Source organism: Trachypithecus francoisi, unplaced genomic scaffold (genome assembly GCF_009764315.1).
Source record: "Trachypithecus francoisi isolate TF-2019V2 unplaced genomic scaffold, Tfra_2.0 Lachesis_group9, whole genome shotgun sequence".
NCBI lineage: Eukaryota > Metazoa > Chordata > Mammalia > Primates > Cercopithecidae > Trachypithecus > Trachypithecus francoisi.
Genome location: NW_022681474.1, coordinates 10,973,296 through 10,997,450, shown reverse-complemented (window position 1 = coordinate 10,997,450; position 24,155 = coordinate 10,973,296). Strand labels below are relative to the sequence as shown.

Genomic DNA, 24,155 nt, shown 5'->3' with positions numbered 1-24,155 from the left:
GTCTTCCCAAACTAGATGGTACACATCTTGTGGATAGGTGAATAGGCACTGTTTTTTTTTTAATTTTATTTTAGATTAGGGGTACATGTGCCTGTTACATGAGTGTATTGCATATTGGTGGGGATTGGGCTTCTAGTGAATCTGTTACCCAGATAGTGAACATTGTACCTAACTGGTTATTCTTTAACCCTTGCTCATCTCCCACCTGCCCCTTTTTTGAGGGGATGGTTTTTATGTTTACCATCCCCGCTGTGCCCAGCTCAGTGCCCGGGAACCATGGAACACATTCCCCTGGCCCCGGCCTTGGCGGCTGCACCAGCAGAAGGGCTGACCCAGATCTGGCAGTGGGCGTGAGACCCCACCCACTTTCTGATACCATTGGTGGAAATGTGTTGTCCCTGTTTTTGCTAGACTTGGGGCCTCCCCCAACCCATCCTCACTGTCTCAGTCTCTGGTTTAGAATGTCGTGAGACTGGGATGAGACTGGGATTGTAGACTTGGCTGGAGGGGACAGTGTTGCAGAGCACATGGCAGGGGCATTGCAGCTGGATTGGGGAAGCCGGGCTGCCTGTGGCCTGCTGTCCTCAGGAGTTGAGGGTAGCGCAGGACTGGGCACCGGCATCGCTTCCATGTCATGTCATCTCATTCAAGTCGGCGTGGTTGGCTGGGTGGCTCTGCCTTTGGTCGATCCCACGATCCCAGTGTGAGTTGGCCCCTTCCTCCTGCTCAGTCATCCAGGCTGTTCTCTTTCCCGTCCACAGTGTTCAACGTCGGGGAATATCGCCGGGAGGCTGTGAAGCAGTACAGCTCCTACAACTTCTTCCGCCCCGACAATGAGGAAGCCATGAAAGTCCGGAAGTAAGGCTGGGCTGCGGGAGTGAGGCCCGGCTGCGGGAGTGAGGCCCGGCTGCGGGAGTGAGGCCGGGCTGGGGGAGTGAGGCCGGGCTGCGGGAGTGAGGCCCGGCTGGGGGAGTGAGGCCGGGCTGGGGGAGTGAGGCCGGGCTGCGGGAGTGAGGCCGGGCTGGGGGAGTGAGGCCGGGCTGCGGGAGTGAGGCCGGGCTGGGGGAGTGAGGCCGGGCTGCGGGAGTGAGGCCGGGCTGGGGGAGTGAGGCCGGGCTGGGGGAGTGAGGCTGGGCTGCCGGCTTCGGCTTGCTTTGTTCTGAGCCAGGCTCTGTAGGAGGCAGAGAAAGCCGGCCTGCGGGGTGGCTCCTGTTGGTGGCCTTCAGGACTGTGCAGTGTGGGAACAAGCCCCCCTGCCCCTCTGAGGTTGCTCTCATTTGTTGCCTGAGGGTCTCACTGAGCTGACCCTCACTGGGACAGCCGCAGAAGCACCCTCACTGAGAATTAGCAAGTCCTGTTTGCTGGTCGTGTCTGTTGATGTTTGGAAAGGATTTCTTGTGAAGTGCGAGTTGACTGTGAAACCCCAGTGCAAGGGTGTTTGGCCCCGGCTGCAGGGGCTGCATGTTGGAGTGTCCTGGGGGATGCTAAAACCCCTGATGCCAGGCCCCACCCCAGACCAGTTGGCGCAACTCTGGGTGGCTCTGGGCAGCCATTTCTTAGCAGCTCCCCAGGAGTGGTTCCCGTGTGCAGCCCGGCGCGAGCACCGCCTCCCCAGGGTGCCTGAGGCCACCTGTGCAGGGCACCAGGTTGGAAGCCTCTGGGCCTGAGGGGTGCTGGCCAGCCTGCCCAGTGCTGAGCAGTGTAGAATGGAACCACCAGTTACTCTGCCTGTCGGGGTGCGTCGGGGGTTTCTTGGGCTGCCCCAGCGGATGCACCGGCGCTGACATTTGGCGTCTCTTGTGCATTCCAGGCAGTGTGCCTTAGCTGCCTTGAGAGATGTCAAAAGCTACCTGGCGAAAGAAGGTGGACAAATTGCGGTAAGTCCAGGGAATGTAGCCGGCTCTGTGTCCAGTCCCACCCAGGACGGTGCCTCACTGGCCTGGGGTGTACCAAGACCCGTGCCTCTGCCCCTGAGGGTGGAGGAAAAGCAGGGGGCCAGGGCAGTGCAGTGGCTCAGGCAGGCGGATGTGGGATGGACTCAGGGACCCACTCCCTCTGCGGCCAGTCCCCCACCTCCAGGGCGGGCAGGACCACTGGCCCTTCCTTGTACACTGTCCCATTGCACATTACTGTTTTGCTTGTTTGCTTTTGGGGTATTCCCCCCACGCTACCACCCCTGAGTGCTGTTGGTAGTTGGGGGAGGCCTGCCCCGTGGGTGTGCCCTGGAGAGGACTGTGGGCAGGCACTAGCTCCCCTGAAGCGCTTTTGGGGCTTATTGCTGGAGATGATGGGCCTGGCATCCTTGCTGTTCTGGTAAACGTTGTTCAAGTCAAACTTAGAGTCTTCTTCTTCTTGGCCCTTTGCTCTCCACATCAGGTTTTCGATGCCACCAATACTACCAGAGAGAGGAGACACATGATCCTTCATTTTGCCAAAGAAAATGACTTTAAGGTGAGCTGAGCGTCTTGTGTTGTGCTAGAGGGCTCAGGAGACAGGAAAAGGCCTCAGGAAGCAGCTTGAGTCCTGCTTGGTCCTTCCCCTCCTGCTGCCCATGTTCCTGAGTCCTGCTCAGTCCCTCCTCTCCTGCTGCCCACGTTTTGCGGCCTTAAATTAGGGCCTTTGTGTGGTAGGGCTCTTGGGGGCTGTGGGGTGTTCCAGAGGGGTGGTGGCGGGAGGCGGCAGTGAGGAGGTGGGCTTTCCTGTCTTTGGGAGTTGGTGGGCGACGTGCTTCCACCTTGTCCGGACGATGACATCGCAGTGATGGCAAGGTTGGTCCTTCATGGTGTTTGTTTTCTAATGTCACCACTTCACTTCCGCCAGGCATTTTTCATCGAGTCTGTGTGTGACGACCCTACAGTTGTGGCCTCCAATATCATGGTAAGACGGCCGGGAACCCCACGCTCCTGCAGCAGTGTAGACCACAAGAACATTTGCAGTCTGAGGAAGTGGGGGACCGGGTCCGGCTCGGAAGCGCAGCTGAGCCCTTAGGACGAGCAGCCCCCAGTTGGCTGTTGATTGGGAGGTCAGACCTACAGAGCCGTTTTTAACCCAGAGACCTGTCCTGTGAGGGACCAGCTCCATCTAGGGCAGTGGGCAGGCTTGGATGGGACGTAGGAAATAATTCAGGGAGACAGGAGTAGTTTCTGTTGGTGGCAGGAGACTGACAGCTAGTGGTGATGGGGCTGCCGGGGCAGAGGGCATCTCATTGCCCCCAGCGGGACAGGAGGCAGCAGGCGGGTCGCTTGCTTTGACGGCTCCGGGAGGTAAGAATGCCTGGACGTTGGCAAGAGTCCATAGGGCTCAGCAGCCTCCTAAGTTTGGGAGGTAAGACTGTCTTTCTGCCGATGCATCTCGTGAACCTGCCACAGACCCTCCTGTCTGTGCTGTGCAGGGGAGCTTGCCCAGATAAATTGAGGGCACTTGGCATCATAACTTGATGAATTTCTCCAGTGTTACCACTTGATAGCAATATATATAAACAGGAATTGTTACTATGGAGACTTACTACAGGCCGCCACCCTGTGTTGGAGACAATTTTCTCTTCAGCTTAAACATATTAGAATATGACAATACTATAAAGAAAAGCAGTTCTGAAAACAGACACTGGGACGCTGTGGTGTTGGCATCTCTGTATCTTTAGAGGGAATGCTAAGCCTGTGTTCGCCCCGGTATCTTCCCCAAAGTGGTGGAAGTATTTCTAGATATCTTTAGGAAATGAACTCCTGTTTCAGGAAGGGCTATTTGAATTGTGAAAAGTCAGTTTAGATTTGTCCAGTGGGTGCAAAGGAGGAGGCTCAGAGTACGAGGAAATCACCTAAACAGAGGGTTTGCCACCTTCCTTGGGCTCGGCACTCCTCGTTCCCCTTGGTTGACAGCAGGGTGCAGCTGTGAAGTCATCTTTCCCAGTGAGTGGTCACCAATGTGCTTAGCAAGGAGTTTAGCATTTGTCTGGTTGTCCACTAACAGATAATCATTTGCCCCAACCTGCCATGTTCAGAAATCTCTTTCTGATGAAATCTCAAAGCAGCTTTGTAGATCCAGGCATTTGTGAACTTAGATTTTTTTTTTTTAATTGTGGTAAAATATACATAATGTAAAATTTACCATCTTAACCATTTTATTTATTTATTTATTTATTGAGATGGAGTCTCCTGTTGCCCAGGATGGAATGCAGTGGTGCGATCTTGGCTCACTGCAACCTCTGCCTCCTGGGTTCAAGCGTTTCTCCTGCCTCAGTCTCCTGAGTAGCTGGGATAACAGGCGTGCGCCACCATGCCCGGCTAATTTTTTTGTATTTTTAGAGGAGACAGAGGTTTCACCATGTTGGCCAGGCTGGTCTCAAACTCCTGACCTCAAGTGATCTGCCCGCCTTGGCCTCCCAAAGTGCTGGGATTACAGGCATGAGCCACCAAACCCCACCATCTTAGCCATTTTTTAAATGTGCAGTTCAGCAGCAAATTATATTCGCATTGTTGGGCAACCGCCACACTCTATCCCCAGCACTTTCTCATCTTCCCCGGCTGAAACTCTGTGCCAGGACACAGACACAGCTCCCCGTTGACACGAGTCTTTGAAGAGTGGCTGTCTCTCAGTGACAGCAGTGGTTGATGAGAAAAAGAGCCCAGGCATTCAGAAATGCTGAGTTTCCCTCAAATCCACTTGGTTTCTGGGGCCTGTGCCACTGTGGGTGTTAGTAGCCCTGTGTTGTTGCCTAGGAGAGCGAGCCCTGCAAAGGAGCGGGCACAGCCCTAGTTGGAGAAGCAGTTAACCACAGGCTGGTCACACTGGGGCTGCCTTGGGTGGTGGGGGGGTGGAGGAGAAGCCACACAAGGCCAGAGGCATCTCTGGGAACTCCTGAACACACCTTAGAACCAGCAGCCTCCTCCCGGCCCCGGGATCATTGCGGGTGCTCACGTGGAGCTCGGTTGAGTTCAGCGCCAGGCTGCCTGGCGGTGATTCCGGCACCGGACAGATCCTGACTTGCTGGAGCATTCAGAGGTGTTCATTATGGAATCCCCGTGGGTTTCCTGTCTCTGTCCTTCCGGCTGCAGTTCTCCATCTCCCCAGGGAATCCTCCCCATGTAACATCAGGCTGTGACTCAGACCCCGGGATCTTTTTCCCTTTCTCTTACATGCTGGGCCAGCTCATCTTTATACTGAGGCTTCTGTGCGCTCCCCTTTTGAAAGCCCCAGATCCTGCTTAATCTCAGCAGAAAGCCTTCCAGCGTGATTCATCAGCTGCCCCTTTGTGGTGTTGCAGGAAGTTAAAATCTCCAGCCCGGATTACAAAGACTGCAACTCCGCGGAAGCCATGGACGACTTCATGAAGAGGATCAGTTGCTATGAAGCCAGCTACCAGCCCCTAGACCCCGACAAATGCGACAGGTGATTCCCATGGCTGGCCGTCTCTGCAGAGCCACATGAGAGTTCTTACTGCATTCCTGATGTTCCCACAAAGCATGTGCTCCTGGATACCTTAAAAACAAAATTTTAAGACAGTTTTTTTTTGTAGAGATGAGGTCTCGCTATGGTGCCCCAGCTGGTCTTGAACTCCTGGCCTCAGGTGATTCACACACAGCCGCTGGATACCTTTATCAATTCTCTCTGAAAATATCTTTTAAAAACAATCCTTGATGACAAACCATATTCAGTGGGAATATTTTGAACACTGTAGAAGTACAGGAAGTCAACGTAGAGTTGAGCCTGATCTTGCTACTGTCCCTCTGATAGTTCCTTTCTTTTTTCTTTCCTTTACTTTCTTTCCATTTATTTATTTACTTATTTGCTTACTTACTTACTTACTTATTACTTGCTTACTTGCTTAGAGACAGGGTCTCCCAGGCTGGAGTGTGGTGGCATGATCATAGCTCACTGCAGGTTCAAACTTCTGGGCTCAAGTAATCCTACCGCCTCAGCCTCCTGAGTAGCTGGGACTACAGGTGTGGGTGTCCACGCCCAGCTAATTTTGTTTTTCTTTAGTAGAGATGAGGTCTTGCTATGTTGCCCAGGCTGGTCTTGAACTCCTAGACTCAAGCAATCCTCTTGCCTCAGCCTCCCAAAGTGCTGGGATTATAGGCATGAGCCACTGCATAGACCCCTTTCTTTTTATCTCCATTTTCTTTATTTTTTCTCCCCCTTTTCTGGGAGGCAAGCCAGTCTCACAGCCAGACACCAGCTGTGGGAGTTGTCGCACGCGTATGCTCTGCCCCTTAGAAGGATTCGGTCTGTGCTCTGGAGGGGCCTACAGTCCTGCCTTGCTGTTCCCTGGGGAACGCATCTTCTGGAGACGGGCCGGGCCAGGCCGGGTGCGTCCTGCTGTGGGCGGAGGCCTGAGCTGTGGTCCTTGGTGGGGTCTCCTCTCTGCAGGGACTTGTCGCTGATCAAGGTGATTGATGTGGGCCGGAGGTTCCTGGTGAACCGGGTGCAGGACCATATCCAGAGCCGCATCGTGTACTACCTGATGAACATCCACGTGCAGCCGCGCACCATCTACCTGTGCCGGCACGGCGAGAACGAGCACAACCTCCAGGGCCGCATCGGAGGTGACTCGGGCCTGTCCAGCCGGGGCAAGAAGGTGCGGGGTGTGCTGCGGCATGGGCTGTACGGCTGCAGGGCGGTTGCAGGGTCTGCAGGGTGGGTGGGGAGGTGTGTGCTGCTGCTGCTGCTAGTTGGTATGCTTGCTGTGTGTGTGATCTGTGTGTGTGCCTGCGTGTCTCTATGCATAGCTGTGTGCATCTCTGTATGGCTCTCTCTCTCTCTGTGTCTATGCCTATCCATGTGGCTTTGTGTGTGTGTGTGTCTTTGTGTTACATTGTATGTATGTGTGTGTGTATGTGTGTGGTGTATCTCTGCACATGTGTGTGATATGTGAGCAATTGTGCACTAGGAAGGGGAGGGGCAGGAAGAGCTGAGCCTGGTCTCTGGGGACGGTGTGTGCTACGGTGGCTGTCCGAGTGGCCTGGGACCCCCACGGTGTAAGCAGGTAGCGCACAGCCCCACGTGGGCTGCCTGCTCCAGCCCCTGGCTCTTGGAGGAGCTGCGGGCATCTGGAATGAGTGGCCCCTCTCCACCACTTCTCAGTTTGCCAGCGCCCTGAGCAAGTTTGTGGAGGAGCAGAACCTGAAGGACCTACGCGTGTGGACCAGCCAGCTGAAGAGCACCATCCAGACGGCCGAGGCGCTGCGGCTGCCGTATGAGCAGTGGAAGGCGCTCAATGAGATCGATGCGGTGAGTCCCGGGAGGCAGGCAGGTAGCCTCCCCCTCGGGCATGGGGCGGCTTCCCAAGAGGCCCTAGACACCCCTGTGGTTTGTTCCCCTGAGTGACCACTGGGTCCCCACAGGGCGTCTGTGAGGAGCTGACCTACGAGGAGATCAGGGACACCTACCCTGAGGAGTACGCGCTGCGGGAGCAGGACAAGTACTACTACCGCTACCCCACCGGGGAGGTGAGCGCGGGCTGCGGCGGGCTGAGGGACCCCAGCGCACACGGCCACGGCTGTGCAGGGCTGGGCTGCCCCTCCGGGGAGTTCGCTTCCGTGTGGGTTCTGGGGGCTCCTACACCCCCCACCTTGGAATTGAGTCCCCCCCAAACTGAACCTTCTAACAGCCTGGGGAGAAGTGCATTTTCCCATAAGCAGAAATGAGATATGTTTCCCTACGGACACAGAACCGTGTGGGAGAGGAGGAAGGTGGTGTGTGATGGTCCACTGGGCAGGGTGGTGGGCAGACTGGCAGGAGGGGTGGCTCTGCATCCCCTGGGCAGCGTCTGTGCCTCCCCAAGCACGGTGCCCGGGTGGCTGTGGCTGAGGACGCTGCTGCCTCCTCTGCAGATGGGATCCTCCTAGGCCGGGTGTGTCCTCCCTGCCCGGGTGTGTCCTCCCTGCTGAGCAATGTTGTGCCTCACTCAGGCCTCTGTGTCCTACTGTCCTCTGGCCTCAGACTGGGCCTTAGACACCGGGGCCCTGGTTAGCACAGCAGAGAGCCGCCAGGAGCAGGAGCTTTTCTAGTCTTTTTCTAAAGTCACAGCCCTTCTGTTGCTTTTTACATTTTTTAATTGACAGAAAATACACATAACATAAAATGGACTATTTTCATCAGGTTAAAGTTATGATCTAGTGCATGTTAGTGTACTCACAGTGCTGTGCAGCCATCACCACATATTCCAGGCCTTTCCCTCGCTGCACAAAGAAACCCAGATCTGTTAGCAGCCGCTCCCGCCTGCCCCACCCAGCCCCGGCACCGCCCGTCTGCTTCCTGCATCTGGATCTGCCTATTCTGGGCATTCCATGTAAATGGAATCGGATGCCACGCATACCTTTGTGCCCAGTTCTTTCACACAGCATTGGGTTTTCCAGGTTCCCCCATGTGGGAGCAGGGGAGGGCTTCACTCTGTTGATGGCTGAGCAGTAGTCCACGTTAAACCCTGCCGCTTCTCAACCACTGCTGATGATGGATGATGGATTTTACGTGGCTCTCTGGCCGGTCTGATACAGGCCATGGCCAGCGGCAGAGCCCCTCCCGAGTGCCCTGAGCTCACGTGGGCCCGGCCCTCTGTGCTCAGTCCTACCAGGACCTGGTCCAGCGCCTGGAGCCGGTGATCATGGAGCTGGAGCGGCAGGAGAATGTGCTGGTCATCTGCCACCAGGCCGTCCTGCGCTGCCTGCTGGCCTACTTCCTGGATAAGAGCGCAGGTACCTCGGGCGGGCCGCGGCCCCGGGATGGAGGGAGGAGGGGACTGGCACTCGAGGGGTCAGCCGTAGACCTGCCGTGGCCTGCCCTGTGTTGGCTGCTGTGCCATGGGGTGTCAGGAGAAGGGCACAGGTGTCAGCTCCTGGCTGCTTCAGGTCCTCTCTGTCCAGTGCTTCCTTGAACCCCTCGGGAAATGCCGTGGTGCCCAGGTTGATGCCTGGGCCTTCACTGCTTCATAAACAGCTCCCCGAGATCCACCCCCACCGGCTCCACACATCCCAGGGTCTTGTCTTGGGGTAGGGGCTGCTCGTCTCTTCAGTACCCTCTAAGGAACAAACAGCCCGGAAAACTCTAACAATCAGATTGAAATGTTAAGTCTCAGCATGTCCAATCCAGTGCAGCTGAATCCCTAGACAGACCTGAATTGTTTGGGAGTGACTTTTTTTCCCAACTCTAAGTCACTGTGAGGGCGAGTGTTTTGGTTTGGTTTGATGGTGCTCTTTGGGCTAAAGTCTTCTTCTGGGGCCACCTGCTGCCCGGGGCAGCTTGTGGCTGGGGACAGATGCCCCTGCCCGACAGTGCTTCCGAGGGTCCTTGTGGGGGGACCATAGAGGTCTTCCCATGCCTCCCCCACCCTCATGTCTCATTTCTTTTTTTGAGACACAGTTTTGTTCTTGTGGCACAGGCTGCAGTGCAATGCATGAGCTCACTGCAACCTCCACCTCCTGGGTTCAAGTGATTTTCCTGCCTCAGCCTCCTGAGTAGCTGGGATTACAGGCACGTGCCATCACACCCTGGCTAATTTTGTATTTTTAGTAGAGATGGGGTTTTGCCATGTTGGTCAGGCTGGTCTCGAACTCCTGTCCTCAGGTGATCCACCTGTTTCAGCGTCCCAAAGTGCTGGGATTACAGGCCTGAGCCACCACGCCTTGCCGTGTCTCATTTCTAATGGTGGGTGTACAATTTCCATTTCAGAGGAGATGCCCTACCTGAAATGCCCTCTTCACACTGTCCTGAAACTGACGCCTGTCGCTTATGGTGAGTAGCAACCCCTGCTAAGCCCAGTCTCCCTGAAGGCGGCCACAGCAGCTTCTTGTGGCCGTAGGCTGTGAGTGGGGCTGTCCCTTTAACAGCAGCTTCCTCTGCCCCCATCCCACGCCCTCCAGGCTGCCGTGTGGAATCCATCTACCTGAATGTGGAGTCCGTCAGCACACATCGGGAGAGGTCAGAGGTGAGTGGAGGCCCCAAGCCTCATCCTGGCCATCATCACACGATAGCCCTGGTGGGTGATGGGTGCTCAGGAGGCCCCGGGGCCGCTTGCCTGCAGGTGCTGGCCTGTATGTGGCCATGGGCCTGCTGGCTGCCTTCCTCAGCACCTCTGTGTTCCTGCCCATCTGTTCTGTGGCCTTCTCTTTTTTCTTTCTTCCTGTATCCTCTTCCTCCCATTTCTGCTGAGCTCGAGATGTGAATATTAGTGAGGAAGATACGTTCTCTCTCTTTTCTTTTTTTTTTTGAGACAGGGTCTCAGTCTGTTCCCCAGGCTGGAGTGCGGTGGCGCAATCACGGCTCACTGCAGCCTCAACCTCCTGGGTTCAAGCGATCCTCCCACCTCAGCCTCCCGCGTAGCTGAGACTACAGGTGCGCACCACCATGCCCAGCTAATTTTAATTTATTCGTTTTTTTAGAGATGGGGGTCTCGCTTTGTTGCCCAGGCTGATCTTGAACTCTTGGGCTCAAGTGATCCTCTTGCCTCAGTCTCCCAAAGTGCTGGGATAAAGGTGTGAGCCTTTGTGCCCAGCCTCTGTTCTCTTTTAACATCAGCATAGCACAGTTCTTGTTGCCTTTCCTTTCTGGCAGCTAAAACCCGCGCTTTCAGTCTCCAGAGTTACTGTTTCAAACAGGAGCAGCAGGTCAGCGCCGCCACGTGCATGTGATTAGGCTCAGAACCACCAAGAACACGGTGTTAAAAGAGGAGTGGTGTGGAGAGCGGAGGCCTGGCGGATGGCGGGTGGGGAGGTGTTTCGGGAGACTTCGAGGCCTGGCCGTGCAGCTGCTCTCTACCTCGTGGGGAGGCCTGACATTTGGAGGTGGGCCAGGCTGCCTCTGACTGAGTAGAGTGGAACTCTGCCCAGGTGGAAGTGCGTTGTGAAAGGGAGTTTGAATTCACGGTGTACAGGCTGCCAAAAAGTACACTTTGCTAGTACTAGACCTTTCTCTTAGACCGAGCGTGACTTTCCGTCATGGCATTCCCAAAACGGGTGACTGTCCTAGTCCCAAGAGGCTTGGCCGTCAGATTTTGGCATGAAGGGATGAGGTGTCCGCCCCAGTCGTTGCCTGGCTGGTGGGCTGACCTGAGAGAAGACGGGGTCCCTTGGCCGCCTTGGTCCCTGTCACCCCCTCCCCGTCGGAATGTGGGTCACTGGATGCTGTCCTGCCTTTAGCCATATGACAACAGCCCCGGTCAGGGAACCACTGTCCCAGCTATGGGATTGGGTCTGAGCCGGTCCTGGAGCTCTTCCCTGCAGGGAATGGGGGCAGGGCCATGACGGAGACAGACCCTGGTTCTGAGGCTGGAGACCCGCACCCCATCATGCTGTCCCTCCCGTGGGAGCGCTGGGTCTGCTCGTGGCTGGCAGAACGTGCTTCCTGCTGCGCGTTTTCTGCCCCTTTGGTCTCCAGGCTGATTTTGCAGCCTCCGTGCCCCATCCCAAGCCAGGGTGCCCTTTGTGTAGTACAGATGGCCTCAGGGGTCGGCGGAAGGGAGTCAGCACAGGTGCCTTCCTCTCCCCATCCTGGGAGCCTCAGGCCCAGCCTCTCCCTCCTAGATGCCCCTCCTCAGCTCTCAGAGAGGCTGGAAGCAAAGCTCTTTTCTCCGACTTCACGCTCTGCTGTGATTATCATTCTTTCCCTCCTTGCTTTGCAAGCACCGTGTTTGTCTGTGTGGAGAATCCTTTGGAACCATCCGAGGAAGGGGCATGGGAGGGAATCACCCCCATTCTCGCTGCCTGGGAGTTGCCACACACTCAGCAGCCCGTGGTCCCTGGTCCGTGGTCCGTGGTCCCTGGTCCGTGGTCCATGGTCTGTGGTCCCTGGTCCATGGTCCGTGGTCCCTGGTCCCTGGTCTGCGGTGCCTGGTCCGCAGTCCCTGGTCTGCGGTCCCTGGTCCATGGTCCCGGCCACTCCCTCGGTCAGTCTTGTTGCCTCCCTAAAATCCAGGAGCAGAGAAACTTTGTTGGGGCTAATTTTCCTCCCCTTCTTTGTAACTGTCGCCTTTCTCTCTTTTGTCTTTGTCTTGCTTAGGATGCAAAGAAGGGACCTAACCCGCTCATGAGACGCAATAGTGTCACCCCGCTAGCCAGCCCTGAGCCCACCAAAAAGCCTCGCATCAACAGCTTTGAGGAGCATGTGGCCTCCACCTCGGCCGCCCTGCCCAGCTGCCTGCCCCCGGAGGTGCCCACGCAGCTGCCCGGACAAGTCAGTGCACTCCCGTTTCCTTCCTGCCTGGGGGACGCGTGCCGGGCGTGACGCCACAGATCTGTGATCGCGTGTGTGGTTGCTGGGATGCGTGCGTGGGTGTGTGGGTGTGCATGTGTATGTTGTAGGTGTCTGTGCACGTGTGTCATGGGAGCATGTGCACACACTTGTGTGTTGAGGGAGAACATGAGAAATGCCCTCCGAAGTTGAGACCCTGGGGACTTTCCTTGCTGGTGACAACTGTGACTGCGTTCGCCTCCTTTCTGAGGATGGGGTCTTTACAGGGCAGAAGCAGGCAGTGCAGAAGGAAGAGTGAGATGTCCAAGACCTGTTCACGTTCGTGAATGGTTATTTCTAAAACAAAGTGGCCACTTTCTCACATAAATAACACGGTTATCCCAGCGGTAGTGAAAAACCTAAGCAAGGCCGGGCGCGGTGGCTCACGCCTGTAATCCCAGCACTTTGGGAGGCCGAGGCGGGTGGATCACAAGGTCAGGAGTTTGAGACCAGCCTGGCCAACATGGTGAAACCTTGTCTTTACTAAAAATACAAAAATTAGCCAGGCGTGGTGGCGGGCACCTGTAGTCCCAGCTGAGGAGGCACCTGTAATCCCAGCTTCAGGAGGCTGAGGCAGGAGAATTGCTTGAACCCGGGAGGTGGGGGTTGCAGTGAGCCTAGATGGCGCCACTGTACTCCAGCATGGGTGACAGGGAGACTCGTCTCAGGAAAAAAAAAAAAAAAAAAAACCCAACCCGATTTCACTTATTTCATTAGTTTTGAAGGTTACAGGCTGGAAGATTTTGGTTATTAGACATTGATTTGTTTTCAGAAAACTAGTCTTTTCCTTTAGAGCCAGGAACCCTTGCGAATATGTGAGATGTAGAAATTTCTGGGCTCACATTCAGGTACCACCCAAGGGTCTGTCCCACCTCCACCCTCCAGGCCTGGCCCCACACATCAGCCTAGTGCAGCGTCCGGTCAGGTCTGTTGATGAGCCGGATGCTGTTGCTGGCTCTGAGCACCCTCTTCAGTCTGCCCTCTCTTCCCGCCTTTCCCGAGACTTCCTTAGACCTGGTGGTGTCTGGAATGTGACCTGCGAGATGCTGCAGCCTCCACAGGTCACTTAACCTCTGCAGGCCTCAGTTTTCTCATCCAGGCAATGGGGGAATAGTGGCAGTGCAGAATGCAGATCAGATGAGGGGATTCATGCCCTGCATCAGGCCCCGTGTCGGGCACGTGGTGAGGTGGCTGTGATCAGCAGAAGCCTGGAGGCCTGGCTTTGGTGGTAGTTCAACACTAAGCTGAGTGCAGCATTTAATTGCCCAGATTCTTCTCCTCCCAGGCCCTCAGTCTCCTTGGCTTTCCACATGACGGGGGCAGGACTGGGAGAGCCCTCATAAATATTCCCTGGCGGGTCTCAGATCTGAGGGTTTTCATGAAAAGCCAGCAGAACGGAAGTGGTGTCCCTGTGACATCCGTTCTGATGGAAATGTGCGGTTGTATTTGAAAGTTCAGAGGCCGCTGCTTTGACGCTTGGGGGGACCAGGCTGGGGAAGGGGGTTGACATCCTGATCTGCACAGACCTCCATCGTGGAGGACGCAGTGGCAGGGGCTGCATCCTCCCGTCCGCTTCAGAGCTTCCCCTGGTGTTGGGAGGACAGTCCTTCAGGCTGGCCAGGTTCTTAGGGACGTCTGAAGCTGCTGGCTGGGCCGGCCTGGGGTTTTGCAGGGCTTCGTCCCTGCAGATTGCGCCTCCTGACTGACTTCTCTCTCTGCTTCTCCTCCGCAGCCTTTGCTAGGGCAAGCCTGTCTGTAAGTATCTCTCTGATCATTGCTGCTGCTTGCACCGCTTTCTTCCTGCTTGCTCAGTTGGCCTCCTGCCTGTTAAAATATTGAGGATGAGAGCAGTTTTGTGATCCGAGGTCTTCGTCGGGGAAGGAGGAGATGGGCGTGGGAGCAGGGAGGAGAGATTCCTGAATGTTTTTAGAACAGGGTGCAGGAGGTGGTGGTGGCTCCACTACGGTTACGTGTGTTCTAACACCACCGCATGACAGCTGGCTTCTCCCTGACCCTCTCAGGGCTGCAGGTTGTGGTTTGTAATGGCCGTGGTTTAGGGCTCAGCATAAGTCCACATTTCCTTCTCCGAATCAGATCTTAGTGGCGAGCTGCATCTGTGCCAGGTGCCATTAGCCTTAAAGCTCCCTCCTGCCCCAGGAGTGTCTTTTGTTTTGAAAGGAAAACTTACTCAGAGCCTAATCTGTAAAACAAACCTGTGTGAATAGTGGGAGTGTGCTGGGGCCTGAGCTCTGAGCCTCTCCCTCCCCATGAGGACCTCCCACACCCCGAAAGAGCTCCAAGTGGAGCCCTTCTGGAGGATCCGTTTGTCCTGGGTTGGAGCCTGCTCAGTGTCATAGTCACACCCAGGGCTGGTTGCGGCTTCCATCTCTAACCCATGTGGTCACCTCTGCTCCTCCCAGAGCTCTCTGCAGAGTTTCAGGTTCAGTCTTAGCGCTGGCAGCCCCTGGATAGCTGGGGCTGTGTTCCCACCACTCTGGGATCCTGCCCCCACCGGGAGCAGAGGCTTTTCTGCCACAGAACTTTAATGACAGCCAACATGAAGTGTCACCCTCTTGCCCCCCAAAAACACACCTCCCCTTTATTTCCTCTCTGCTCCTTAAGTTACCTTTGCTACTTTATGCAGAAACTGGAGAGGTGTAATGAGGAGTGCAGCCTGAGACTGAAAAGCATGGCTGGGTTTTGGAAACGGGAGAGGTTGGGCATGGCACTCAGATTTTGGTGGCGAAGGGGTGAAGGGCCAGAGGATATGCCAGTGTCCCCCATGTCCACATTCCTTAAGACTACCCTGGGAGATCGGCAGGGCAGTCAGTGCCCTGTTTAATGGGTGAGGGGCTGAGTGACTGCCCCGTGCTTCCAGCAGGGTTCCCCTTTCCCTGCCGCTGTCCTGAGGCCCCTGCCCTGCAGCCTGCAAGGCATAGGCAGCTGTTGGACCCTCGTGTCCCCCCACAGCCACTCCCTTGCAGCTACTTCCCACGGCCAGGCTTTGCTTACCTAAGGTGGGCCTGCCCTTAACTTCCAGCTTCTGGGGGCACGCCCTCCATCCTCAGGGCCAGTGTCTGTGATGTGCCGGGCCAGTGTGCAGCACTTCAGGATCTGGGCTTCTCCTTGTGTGAAACCTGCCTTTGCATTTGGAGCCTGAAGGTTTTATGTCTGTGCGTGTCCTGATCCTCTAGCCCAGCAGTCCCCAACCTTTTTGGCACCAGGGACCCGTTTCATGGAAGAGAATTTTCCCCACCACAGCAGGTTGGGAGATGGTTTGGGGATAAAACTGTTCTGCCTCAGATCATCTGACATTAGATTTTCAGAAGGAACGCAGAGCCTAGATCCCTTGTGTGTACAGTTCACCTTAGGGTTCATATGTGCTCCTCTGAGTCAGGTGTTAGTGCTGGCTGGCCCACCCACCGCCCACCTCCTGCTGTGTGGCCTGCCTCCGTATGGGCTATGGACTGGGTACTGGTCCATAGCCCAGGGGTTAGGGAACCCTGCGTTAGACCCGTGGGCTGATGTTGCCAGGCAAGAAATCTTTGTACTCGGAGGAACCATTCGGGGATAGCCTCTGACCTGCTAAAGTCGATCTTACCCATCTCCAAGACTAACATAATAGTGCCTTTGCTAGAATCCCTCCTGTTCAGCAAAAATACATGCTGTGGACCCATCACACCTGACTCAGGTCGGAATTTCACTCTGGAGTCCCACTGTCCCGTCCATCCTGGGTGCGTGACCCCACGTCTAGGATTGTAACCACATCTGATTCTAGGAGTCCACCTGGGCTCTGTGACCAGAATTTATGATGAAAGTCAGACCGAGCCAGGCCTCCGTCTTGGTTCTACTCCTCCTGGCCTCTGTCCTTGGCACGGGCGCGTGAAAGCAGTTCTAGGACCTCAGCTTCCTCATCTGTAGTATGGGGATAATAACTTTATAAAGTTTTCCTAATGAGACTATAGATGCAGCACTTAGCAAAACATCTGGCCCCTAGGAAGTGCATGGCGGACGATGGTGCTGTTCTTGTCAGGGAGGAACTTGGTGCTCTGGGCCTGTGGAGACTTCCGGGCTCGCTGGCATTGGGTCAGCATTTGGATACCCTTGTGTAACCTGAGGGATTTCTTCTCTGGAGCAGCAGGAACACTCAGACTTGGGAAGGGGACACCCCTGGGGTCTCAAGGCAGTGGCCTGAAATCTTTCTTTTTTGAGACGGAGTTTTGCTCTTGTTGCCAGGCTGGAGTGCAGTGGTGCAATCTCGGTTCACTGCAGCCTCCTTCTCCCGGGTTCAAGTGATTCTCCTGCCTCAGCCTCTCGAGTAGCTGGGATTACAGGTGCCCACCACCACGCCTGGCTAATGTTTGTATTTTTAGTAGAGATGGGGTTTCACCATGTTGGCCAGGCTGGTCTTGAACTCCTGACCTCAGGTAATCCACCTGCCTCGGCCTCCCAAAGTGCTGGGATTACAGGCGTGAGCTACTGCACCTGGCCTAGAGTCTTTTGACCCCTGTGATCTTGGTTTCCCAGTACAATGGGGGTGAACGACTGTCCGGACCCGGCGCTCTGCAGTGCCTTCCTGGGGGCTGTGCCGGCTGCTTGGGATCGAGAGATCACCTGGCATTTGTGATGCAACCTTCGTTTTTAAAATTTCAAATGCACACTAGAAAACCCTACTAAAGATTTTTTTTTTCCTTTTCCAACCTGTTTCTTCCTCTTCCCCACTCTGCTTGAAAGACGAACTGTCTGTCACATTTTCTCAAAGTTTTCTCCTTACTAACCGTGGAAGGTAAATGCCTGGGTGCATGTCCCTCCGTTCTGCACCGCGTCACGGCACCTGGGTCTGTGTGCAGATTGGCCATCGTGCAGTGCGGGGCTCATTTGTCTCCATGCTGAGGGTGTGAAGTGCAGCACCATTGTCGTGAGGTCCTTTCTAGTCTGTCTCTCACCCCCCACGTGTCCTGAGCCAGGGCCCCTGGGTGAAGGACATGGATGTCACCCGGTCTTGCAGGCTCTCCACTGTCATTGTTGCATCGCCATCATCTGTGGGTGCCGGAAGCCGTGGGCTGGTGGTGGTGAGGACAGGTTGGAGCCAGCGGATGTGGAGGGAAATGTCAGCCCTGCTCTCTGATCCCACAGCCCGGCTGGGGCTCTCCCTAGATATGAGGACCCAGGGCTCTCTGGAGAGAATTGCCCCCTGCTGGTGGGCACCCATCACTTCCGTCACCCCCCGGCGGGTACCCATCACCCCCTGACAGGCACCCATCATGCCCCGATGGGCACCCATCACCCCCTGGCAGGCACTTATCACCTCCCGGCAGGCACCCATCACTTCCATCACCCCCCGGCAGGCACCCATCATCCCCCGATGGTACCTGTCACCCCCTGGCAGGCACCTATCACCCCCCAGCAAGCACCCATCATCCCCTGCCAGACACCCATCAACCCCCAATGGGTACCCATCACCCCCTGGTAGTCACCTATCACCTCCCAGCAGGTACTCGTTATCCCCTGGCAGGCACCCATCACCCCCCAGCAGGCACCCATCACCCCCTGGCAGGCACCCATCATCCCCCAGTGGGCATCTATCACCTCCTGGCAGGCACCCATCACCCCCCAGCAGGCACCTATTACCTCCCAGTGGGCACCCATCACCTGGGTTCCTGAGTCCAGCCCAGGCCTGGGCGAGAGCTCTGAGGCTGCCCAGCCCTGTGACTTCCCTCCCTGTGGATGGCTGCAGCCTCGGACCCCGAGTTCTGTGTGGGGTGGGCATGGGCCGTGGTGGCCCTGTGTGCCTGGGCTCCCCCACCCTCTTTAGAGCAGTCTGGGTGGAGACACTCAGGATTGGAGAGAATAGTTTTAAACATTGTGTGTTTTCTTGTTTTTTGAGGCGCAGGTGAAGGAGGTCGGGGAAGGAGGCCTGCTGTGCAGTGGCTGCAGTCAGTCATGTTCCCCACTAATACTGGAACATGTTTTCGGTGGGGGGGGGGTTGGTACTGGCCAGTGCCTTAGGGGTGGGACTCCCTGCGAGGGCCATTGTGATCAGAAGTGGGGCAGGATTTTAGCGACAGCCCCCTCTGCCTGGCTTCCCGCCTGGGCCTCCCCACCATGTCCAGCCATTCCATGTATCACCTGTGTTCTGCCTGTCAAGCTGTATTCCCAGAATCTGGATGCAGGAGCTGGGAGTGTGGCTCTGCTGTGGGCTGAGTTGAGAGGAGGGGGCCTGTGTGTCTTTGGAGGCCCCAGGCTCATCTGCCTGGCTGTGGCTGGTGAGGTTCCCCGTGTGGGATTTCTATGGGGTCATGAGCATGAGGCTCCTGGCCTGGCGCCCAGCACTGCATAGCTCACGGTCCTCCCGGAGCCACACGGCCCCCACCAGGCGGGCTCCTGGCCTGGCGCCCAGCCCCTTCTCTGAGACTCTGGGGTTATCTTCCGTCATGTTCTGGGGCCCATCTGGGCTGTCTTCCACCTGTGGGATTGGCAGCACCTTTCTTGGGTCCTGTTCTTTGTCTGGGATGGAGGGAGAGAAGAATTCTCTGTTGCATGACTCGGCGTCTTCTGCTTTAGAAGCCAGCCAGCTGCAAATCTTGACTCCCTCCCCACCTTTCTTTTCTCCTGAAAACAGAACATGAAAGGCTCCCGGAGCAGCGCCGACTCCTCCAGGAAACACTGAAGCAGACGTGTTGGTTCCATTCCGTTTCCATTTCTGCAGCTTAGCTTCTGTCCTGCCCTCTGCCCGAGGCGAAACGTATCCTGAGGACTTCTGGAGAGGGTGGGATGGAGCAGCGGGGGAGCCTTGGCCGAAGAGAACCATATTTGGCATCCTCTGTGTCCCCTCAGCCGCTGGACACCGGAAAGCCACGTGGGTCCCTGGCACCCTGCCTTTAGCCGCGGGTCCCCAACCTCCACTCTCTGGGTTTCCTAGGAGCATCCAGCTTCGGAGATCTACAAGGCCTTGGGAGGGTGATGAGTGCTGGTCCTGACAAGAGGCCGCTGGGGACACTGTGCCATTTTATTTTGTTTCTATGATCTCCTGGCACATTTGGAGCTGGGAAGACCACACTGGTGGCAGAATCCTAAAATTAAAGGAGGCAAGCTCCTAGTTGCTGAAGGTCAAGGAATGTGTAAAAACTTCCACGTGGCTGTTTGATGCATCTTGACCTGGGAAGACGCCTCATGGGAATGGACTTGGATAGGTGTTGGGTTGGGGCGTCTTCTGCAAGAAGTCCCTGAGCTGAGATGCAAGTTGGCTGAGTGGTCCACACTTTGGCTGTCCTGCAGGTCCACACACCTTCCAGGCCTGTGTTCTGCCTCCAAAGATGTTCAAGGGCAGGCTGGCTGCACGGGGAGAGGGAAGTATTTTGCTGAAATACGAGAACTGGGCCCTCCAGGGCCCCTCTCTCCTCCAACCTGGACTTGTGGGGAACTGAGAAACACTTTCCTGGAGCTGCTGGCTTTTGCACTTTTTTGATGGCAGAAGTGTGACCTGAGAGTCACACCTTCTCTTCAGGAATGTAGATGTTGGGGTGTTTTGCCCTGGGGGGGCTTGGAGCCTCTGAAGGTGGGGAGCGGAACACCTGGCATCCTTCTCCAGCACTTGCATTACTGTCCCTGCTCTTCCCAGGTGGGGACAGTGGCCCAAGCAAGGCCTCACTCCCAGCTGCTTCTTCCAGAGCTGCCTGCACAGTGTCTTGGAGCATCTGCCGGTGCCTTGGGGAAGTCGGAAGAGTGGACTTTGTCCTGGCCTTCCCTTCATGGCATCCGTGACATTTCTGCGGTGATGGAAAGCATGGGACCTGTCATCTCAGCCTGTTGGTTTCTTGTCATTGCCTCAAACCCTGGGGTAGGTGGGGCGGGGGGGTCTCGTGCCCAGATGAAACCATTTGGAAACTCGGCAGGCAGCAGAGTTTGTCCAAATGACCCTTTTCAGGACGTCTCAAAGCTGGTGCCAAAGGTCACTTTTCTTTCCTGCCTTCTGCTGTGAGCCCCGAGATCCTCCTCCCAGCTCAAGGGACAGGTCCTGGGTGAGGACGGGGGATTTAGACAGCTGAAACTGGGTGTGGAAAGAAGAGCCGTTGCTCTTTGTTTTTCAAGAAGAGCTGTTGCTGTTTGTTTTTCGAGAAGAGTTTTTAAAGAATGCATGTTTTTTTCCCGGTTGGAATTGAGTAGGAACTGAGGCTGTGCTTCAAGATATCGTACAATCGAGTGGGGGATTGTCACGCTGAACCATTCAAGCCCTCCCTGCCCATCACACCCGCTTTGGCTGGCATCTGCTGGAGAGGATGTCTCTGTCTGCACTCCCGTGCAACTCCAGACTCACGCAGTTTTCTCTCTCTCCCTGGATGTTGAGTCTCATCAGAGTGTGTGGGTAGGGGGTGGGTGTGCATGGGTACATGATTGTGCTTAACTTGGTTGTATTTTTCGATTTGACATGAAAGGCCTGTTGCTTTGCTCTTGAGAATAGTTTCTCGTGTCCCCTTCGCAGGCCTCATTCTTTGAACATCGACTCTGAAGTTCGATACAGATAGGGGCTTGATAAAGCTGTGTTCCCCTCTCCCCTCAGACTACCTAAAATCAGTACCTAAATACAGAAGCCTTGGCCTAATGCAGGCCTTTAGTTTGGGAAGGGCCTAGATAGGAAGAGAGGGAACATGAATCTGGACAGGGAGGGAGATATTACAGAAAGGAGAACACTGCCCACTTTGCAAGCCAGTGACCTGCCTTTTGAGGGGATGTTGGACGGGGCAGGGGTGGGTTTGAGCTACAGTCATGAATTTTGGCGTCTACTGATTCTTACCAACTCCCCACCCCACAAAAAAATAATGGGGACCAATATTTTTAACTTTGTCTATTTGTTTTTGGGTGAGTTTCCCCCTCTCCTTATTCTGTCCTGAGACCATGGGCAAAGCTCTTCATTTTGGGAGAGAAGAAAAACTGTTTGGAACCACACCAATGATATTTTCGTTTGTAATACTTGAAATTTATTTTTGTATTATTTTGATAGCAGATGTGCTATTTATTTATTTAATATGTATAAGGAGCCTAAACAATAGAAAGCTGTAGAGATTGGGTTTTGTTGTTAATTGGTTTGGGAGCCTTCTATGTGTGACTTACGACTTCTCTGTGTTCTGTGTATTTGTCTGAATTATAACCTGGAATATAAAGCTATGCTAGCTTTCAAACAGGAGATGCCTTTCAGAAATTTGTACATTTTGCAGTTGCCAGACCAATAAAATACTTGGTTGAAATAGATGGACGAAGTGAGCCTGTGGTCTTTTCGTGGGGGAAGGAAGTCTTTGATTGATGTTTACGGCAGATGTACCACGGAGCTGCCAGCTCACTGCTTCATTATCTTCCCTTCAACAGGATGTTCAAGTACAGAGTGTCTACTGCCTGCATTTGGGGAGAATGAGCTGTCTCAGTCTTTCTTCTAATTGATAGACTTCATGTTTTATTTTTAATAATTTTTATTTTATTTTTATTTTTGAGACTGAGTTTCTCACTCTCTTGCCCGTGCTGGAGTGCAGTGGCACGATCTCAGCTCACTGCAACTTCCTCCTACGAGCTTCAAGCAATTCTCATTCCTCAGCCTCCCGAGTAGCGGGGATTACAGGTGTGCGCCACCATGCCTGGCTAATTTTTGTATTTTTGTTAGAGATGGAGTTTCACCATGTTGACCAGGCTGGTCTTGAACTGGCCTCAGGTGATCTGCCTGCCTCTGCTTTCCAAAGTGCTGGGATTACAGGCGTGAGCCACCGTGTCTGGCTCTATGTCGGTTTTACTCCCTTCCTTCTATACCCCTTCCCCACACCCTTTTAAACAGCAGCAGTTCTTGCCCCAGCGGCACCACAGAAGGTATTCATTTTAGGTTCCTTTCACCCGCCCTTCCCCATCCCCTTCTGGCCCCTTCCAGTTTCTACAGGGAATGACTTTTTTACCACTCATTGGCTGCCAGAGGCTGAGCCGGTTATTTCACTTTCAGCCTCAGCACCTGCATCTCTGCAGACGGGACAGGGTTTAGGGTGGAGCGTGGCACCCGCTGAGTGGAGGAAGCCCTGGAGCGGCTCCTTCTGCAGCCGGTCTGCGTGACCAGCATCTTGCTTGGTCGGAATTTTTTCCGGAGCCCCCCACTGCTATGCTCCAGAAATAGCCTTGACTCCCCAGTGAGTCTCCCTTTATCCCTCACGCACCTGCCGCCCGCGCTGTGAAGAGAACAGGCGGCAGAGACTTGGCACCTCCATTGCGAGATGACTCCCAGGGTTGTGATCTGGCCGCAGTGTGCTGGGGCAGAGCATTTTGGTGAACCTGAGGCCACCTCCTGAAGCTCTGAGTCACGTTTGATGGCGTGAGATGTGTCAGGTGCAGGCGTAGAGCAGTGGCCTTGTCAGGAATCTGGCCTCGCCTTCAGGCTGACTACCCAGAAAATGAGAAGACTGCTCCCAAAGAGGATGTCTATGTATCGTAAGGTCCTGGGCCGGCCGGGCTGTGGGGATCTGCAGGGGCTCTGTGACCTTTTGGGGCAGCTCTGAGATTCATCCGAGAGACGGGCTAGGTCCACAGTACCTGACTAAATACAGAAGATTCAGTAACCGGGTGGATGCTGTTGGAGAGAGGAGGGCTGGGGAGGGTGGACGTTGTACACACCAGTCATTTCCATTTGCTCCCTGGGCTCGGTTCCTTTCACTTCTCACTCCCTCAGCCCTGGCCACACTGGCCTCCTGCAGGTCCTTGAACTTGCCAACGTACACCCACTGCAGGGCCTTCGAGAGTGCCGTTCCCTCCCCTGGGAGGTCTCCCCAGCTATCCAGGGTTCTCCCCGATATCTCCTCTCTACTCCCATTCAGTTGTCAAAGCCTACACCAAAAAAGGCACCCCTGTCTCCCAAGTCCATGCACGCCTTTCGCTGTGTGTGTTGACTGCCTTGGCCTCTGTCTCCTGAACCTGAGCCTAAGATCCCTGAGAGCAGGGCAGCTCCCTGTGCCTCCTCATCGTCCATACAAACCTGGCCCGCGGTGGGCTCTGTCACTACGTGGATAACTAGACCCAGACGATGCGCTGGTGAAGAGGGAGGCGTTCATTCAGCTTGGAGAGGAGGCTTAGAAAGACTTTATAGAAGAAAGGAAATGTGAGCAAACATGTCATGGAAGGTAACTTTTTTTGAATTAAAAATATTATATTAACAAAAATAAATTCAAAGCCTTCTGTGAGTTTTCAAAATCTGAATTTCACAATGCTTGTGAGTTCTAAAGTGTGTTTGTTTTTTGAGACAGGGTTTTGCTCTGTCTCCCAGGCTGGAGTGCAGAGGTGTGATCTCAGCTCACTGTAGCCTCCATCTCCAGGGCTCAAGTCATCCTCCCACTTCTGCCTCCCCAGTAACTGGGACTACAGGCATGTGCCACCATGCCCAGCTAATTTTTGTATTTTTTGTCGAGATGAGGTTTCGCCATGTTGCCCAGGCTGTTCTTAAACTCCTGAGCTCAAGTGAACCGCCTGCCTTGGCCTCCCAAATTGCTGGGATTACAGGCATGCGCCACCAGGCCCAGCTAAAGACTGTTTTATAAACTTCATTTTAAGCTCACATTTTGCAAGACAGCATAAGTGGCTTTGGATTCAGTTGTTCTCGGCGTGTGAGCTGGTTTTTCCAGTCAATTAATTGATGGTCCAGATAATCTGTGAAGGTGCTGGTTTCAGCCTACAGGTTCTGACATACTCCTAAGACCAGGTGCAAAGAGAACGCCCGTAAAGACACCAGACTTACCTCAAAACATGGCACTTCAGGCCGAGACGAGCGGATTATGAGGTCAGGCGATCGAGACCATCCTGGCTAACACGGTGAAACCCCGTCTCTACTGAAAAAAAATACAAAAAAACTAGCCGGGCGAGGTGGCGGGCGCTTGTAGTCCCAGCTACTTGGGAGGCTGAGGCAGGAGAATGGCATA

The 24,155-nt window shown here is 54.9% G+C and overlaps 1 protein-coding gene across 8 annotated transcripts in view; it reads left to right on the top strand.

The window, feature by feature from the left end:
• The window catches only part of PFKFB3 (6-phosphofructo-2-kinase/fructose-2,6-biphosphatase 3), an 86,874-nt gene extending 65,406 nt beyond the window's left edge, over positions 1 to 21,468 (top strand). For 3 of the 8 annotated variants that reach the window (XM_033210003.1, XM_033210001.1, XM_033209997.1), the window contains exons 3-15: positions 762 to 858; positions 1,811 to 1,877; positions 2,377 to 2,451; positions 2,821 to 2,877; positions 5,261 to 5,385; positions 6,367 to 6,574; positions 7,081 to 7,227; positions 7,341 to 7,445; positions 8,561 to 8,690; positions 9,664 to 9,726; positions 9,855 to 9,919; positions 11,989 to 12,162; positions 18,842 to 21,468. In XM_033210003.1, the coding sequence (XP_033065894.1) occupies positions 762 to 858; positions 1,811 to 1,877; positions 2,377 to 2,451; positions 2,821 to 2,877; positions 5,261 to 5,385; positions 6,367 to 6,574; positions 7,081 to 7,227; positions 7,341 to 7,445; positions 8,561 to 8,690; positions 9,664 to 9,726; positions 9,855 to 9,919; positions 11,989 to 12,162; positions 18,842 to 18,889 (1,361 nt within the window). In that variant the 3' untranslated portion in view covers positions 18,890 to 21,468. The other 5 variants (XM_033210002.1, XM_033210000.1, XM_033210005.1 and 2 more) reach the window with 3 other exon arrangements.
• The last annotated feature ends 2,687 nt before the right edge of the window (positions 21,469 to 24,155 follow it).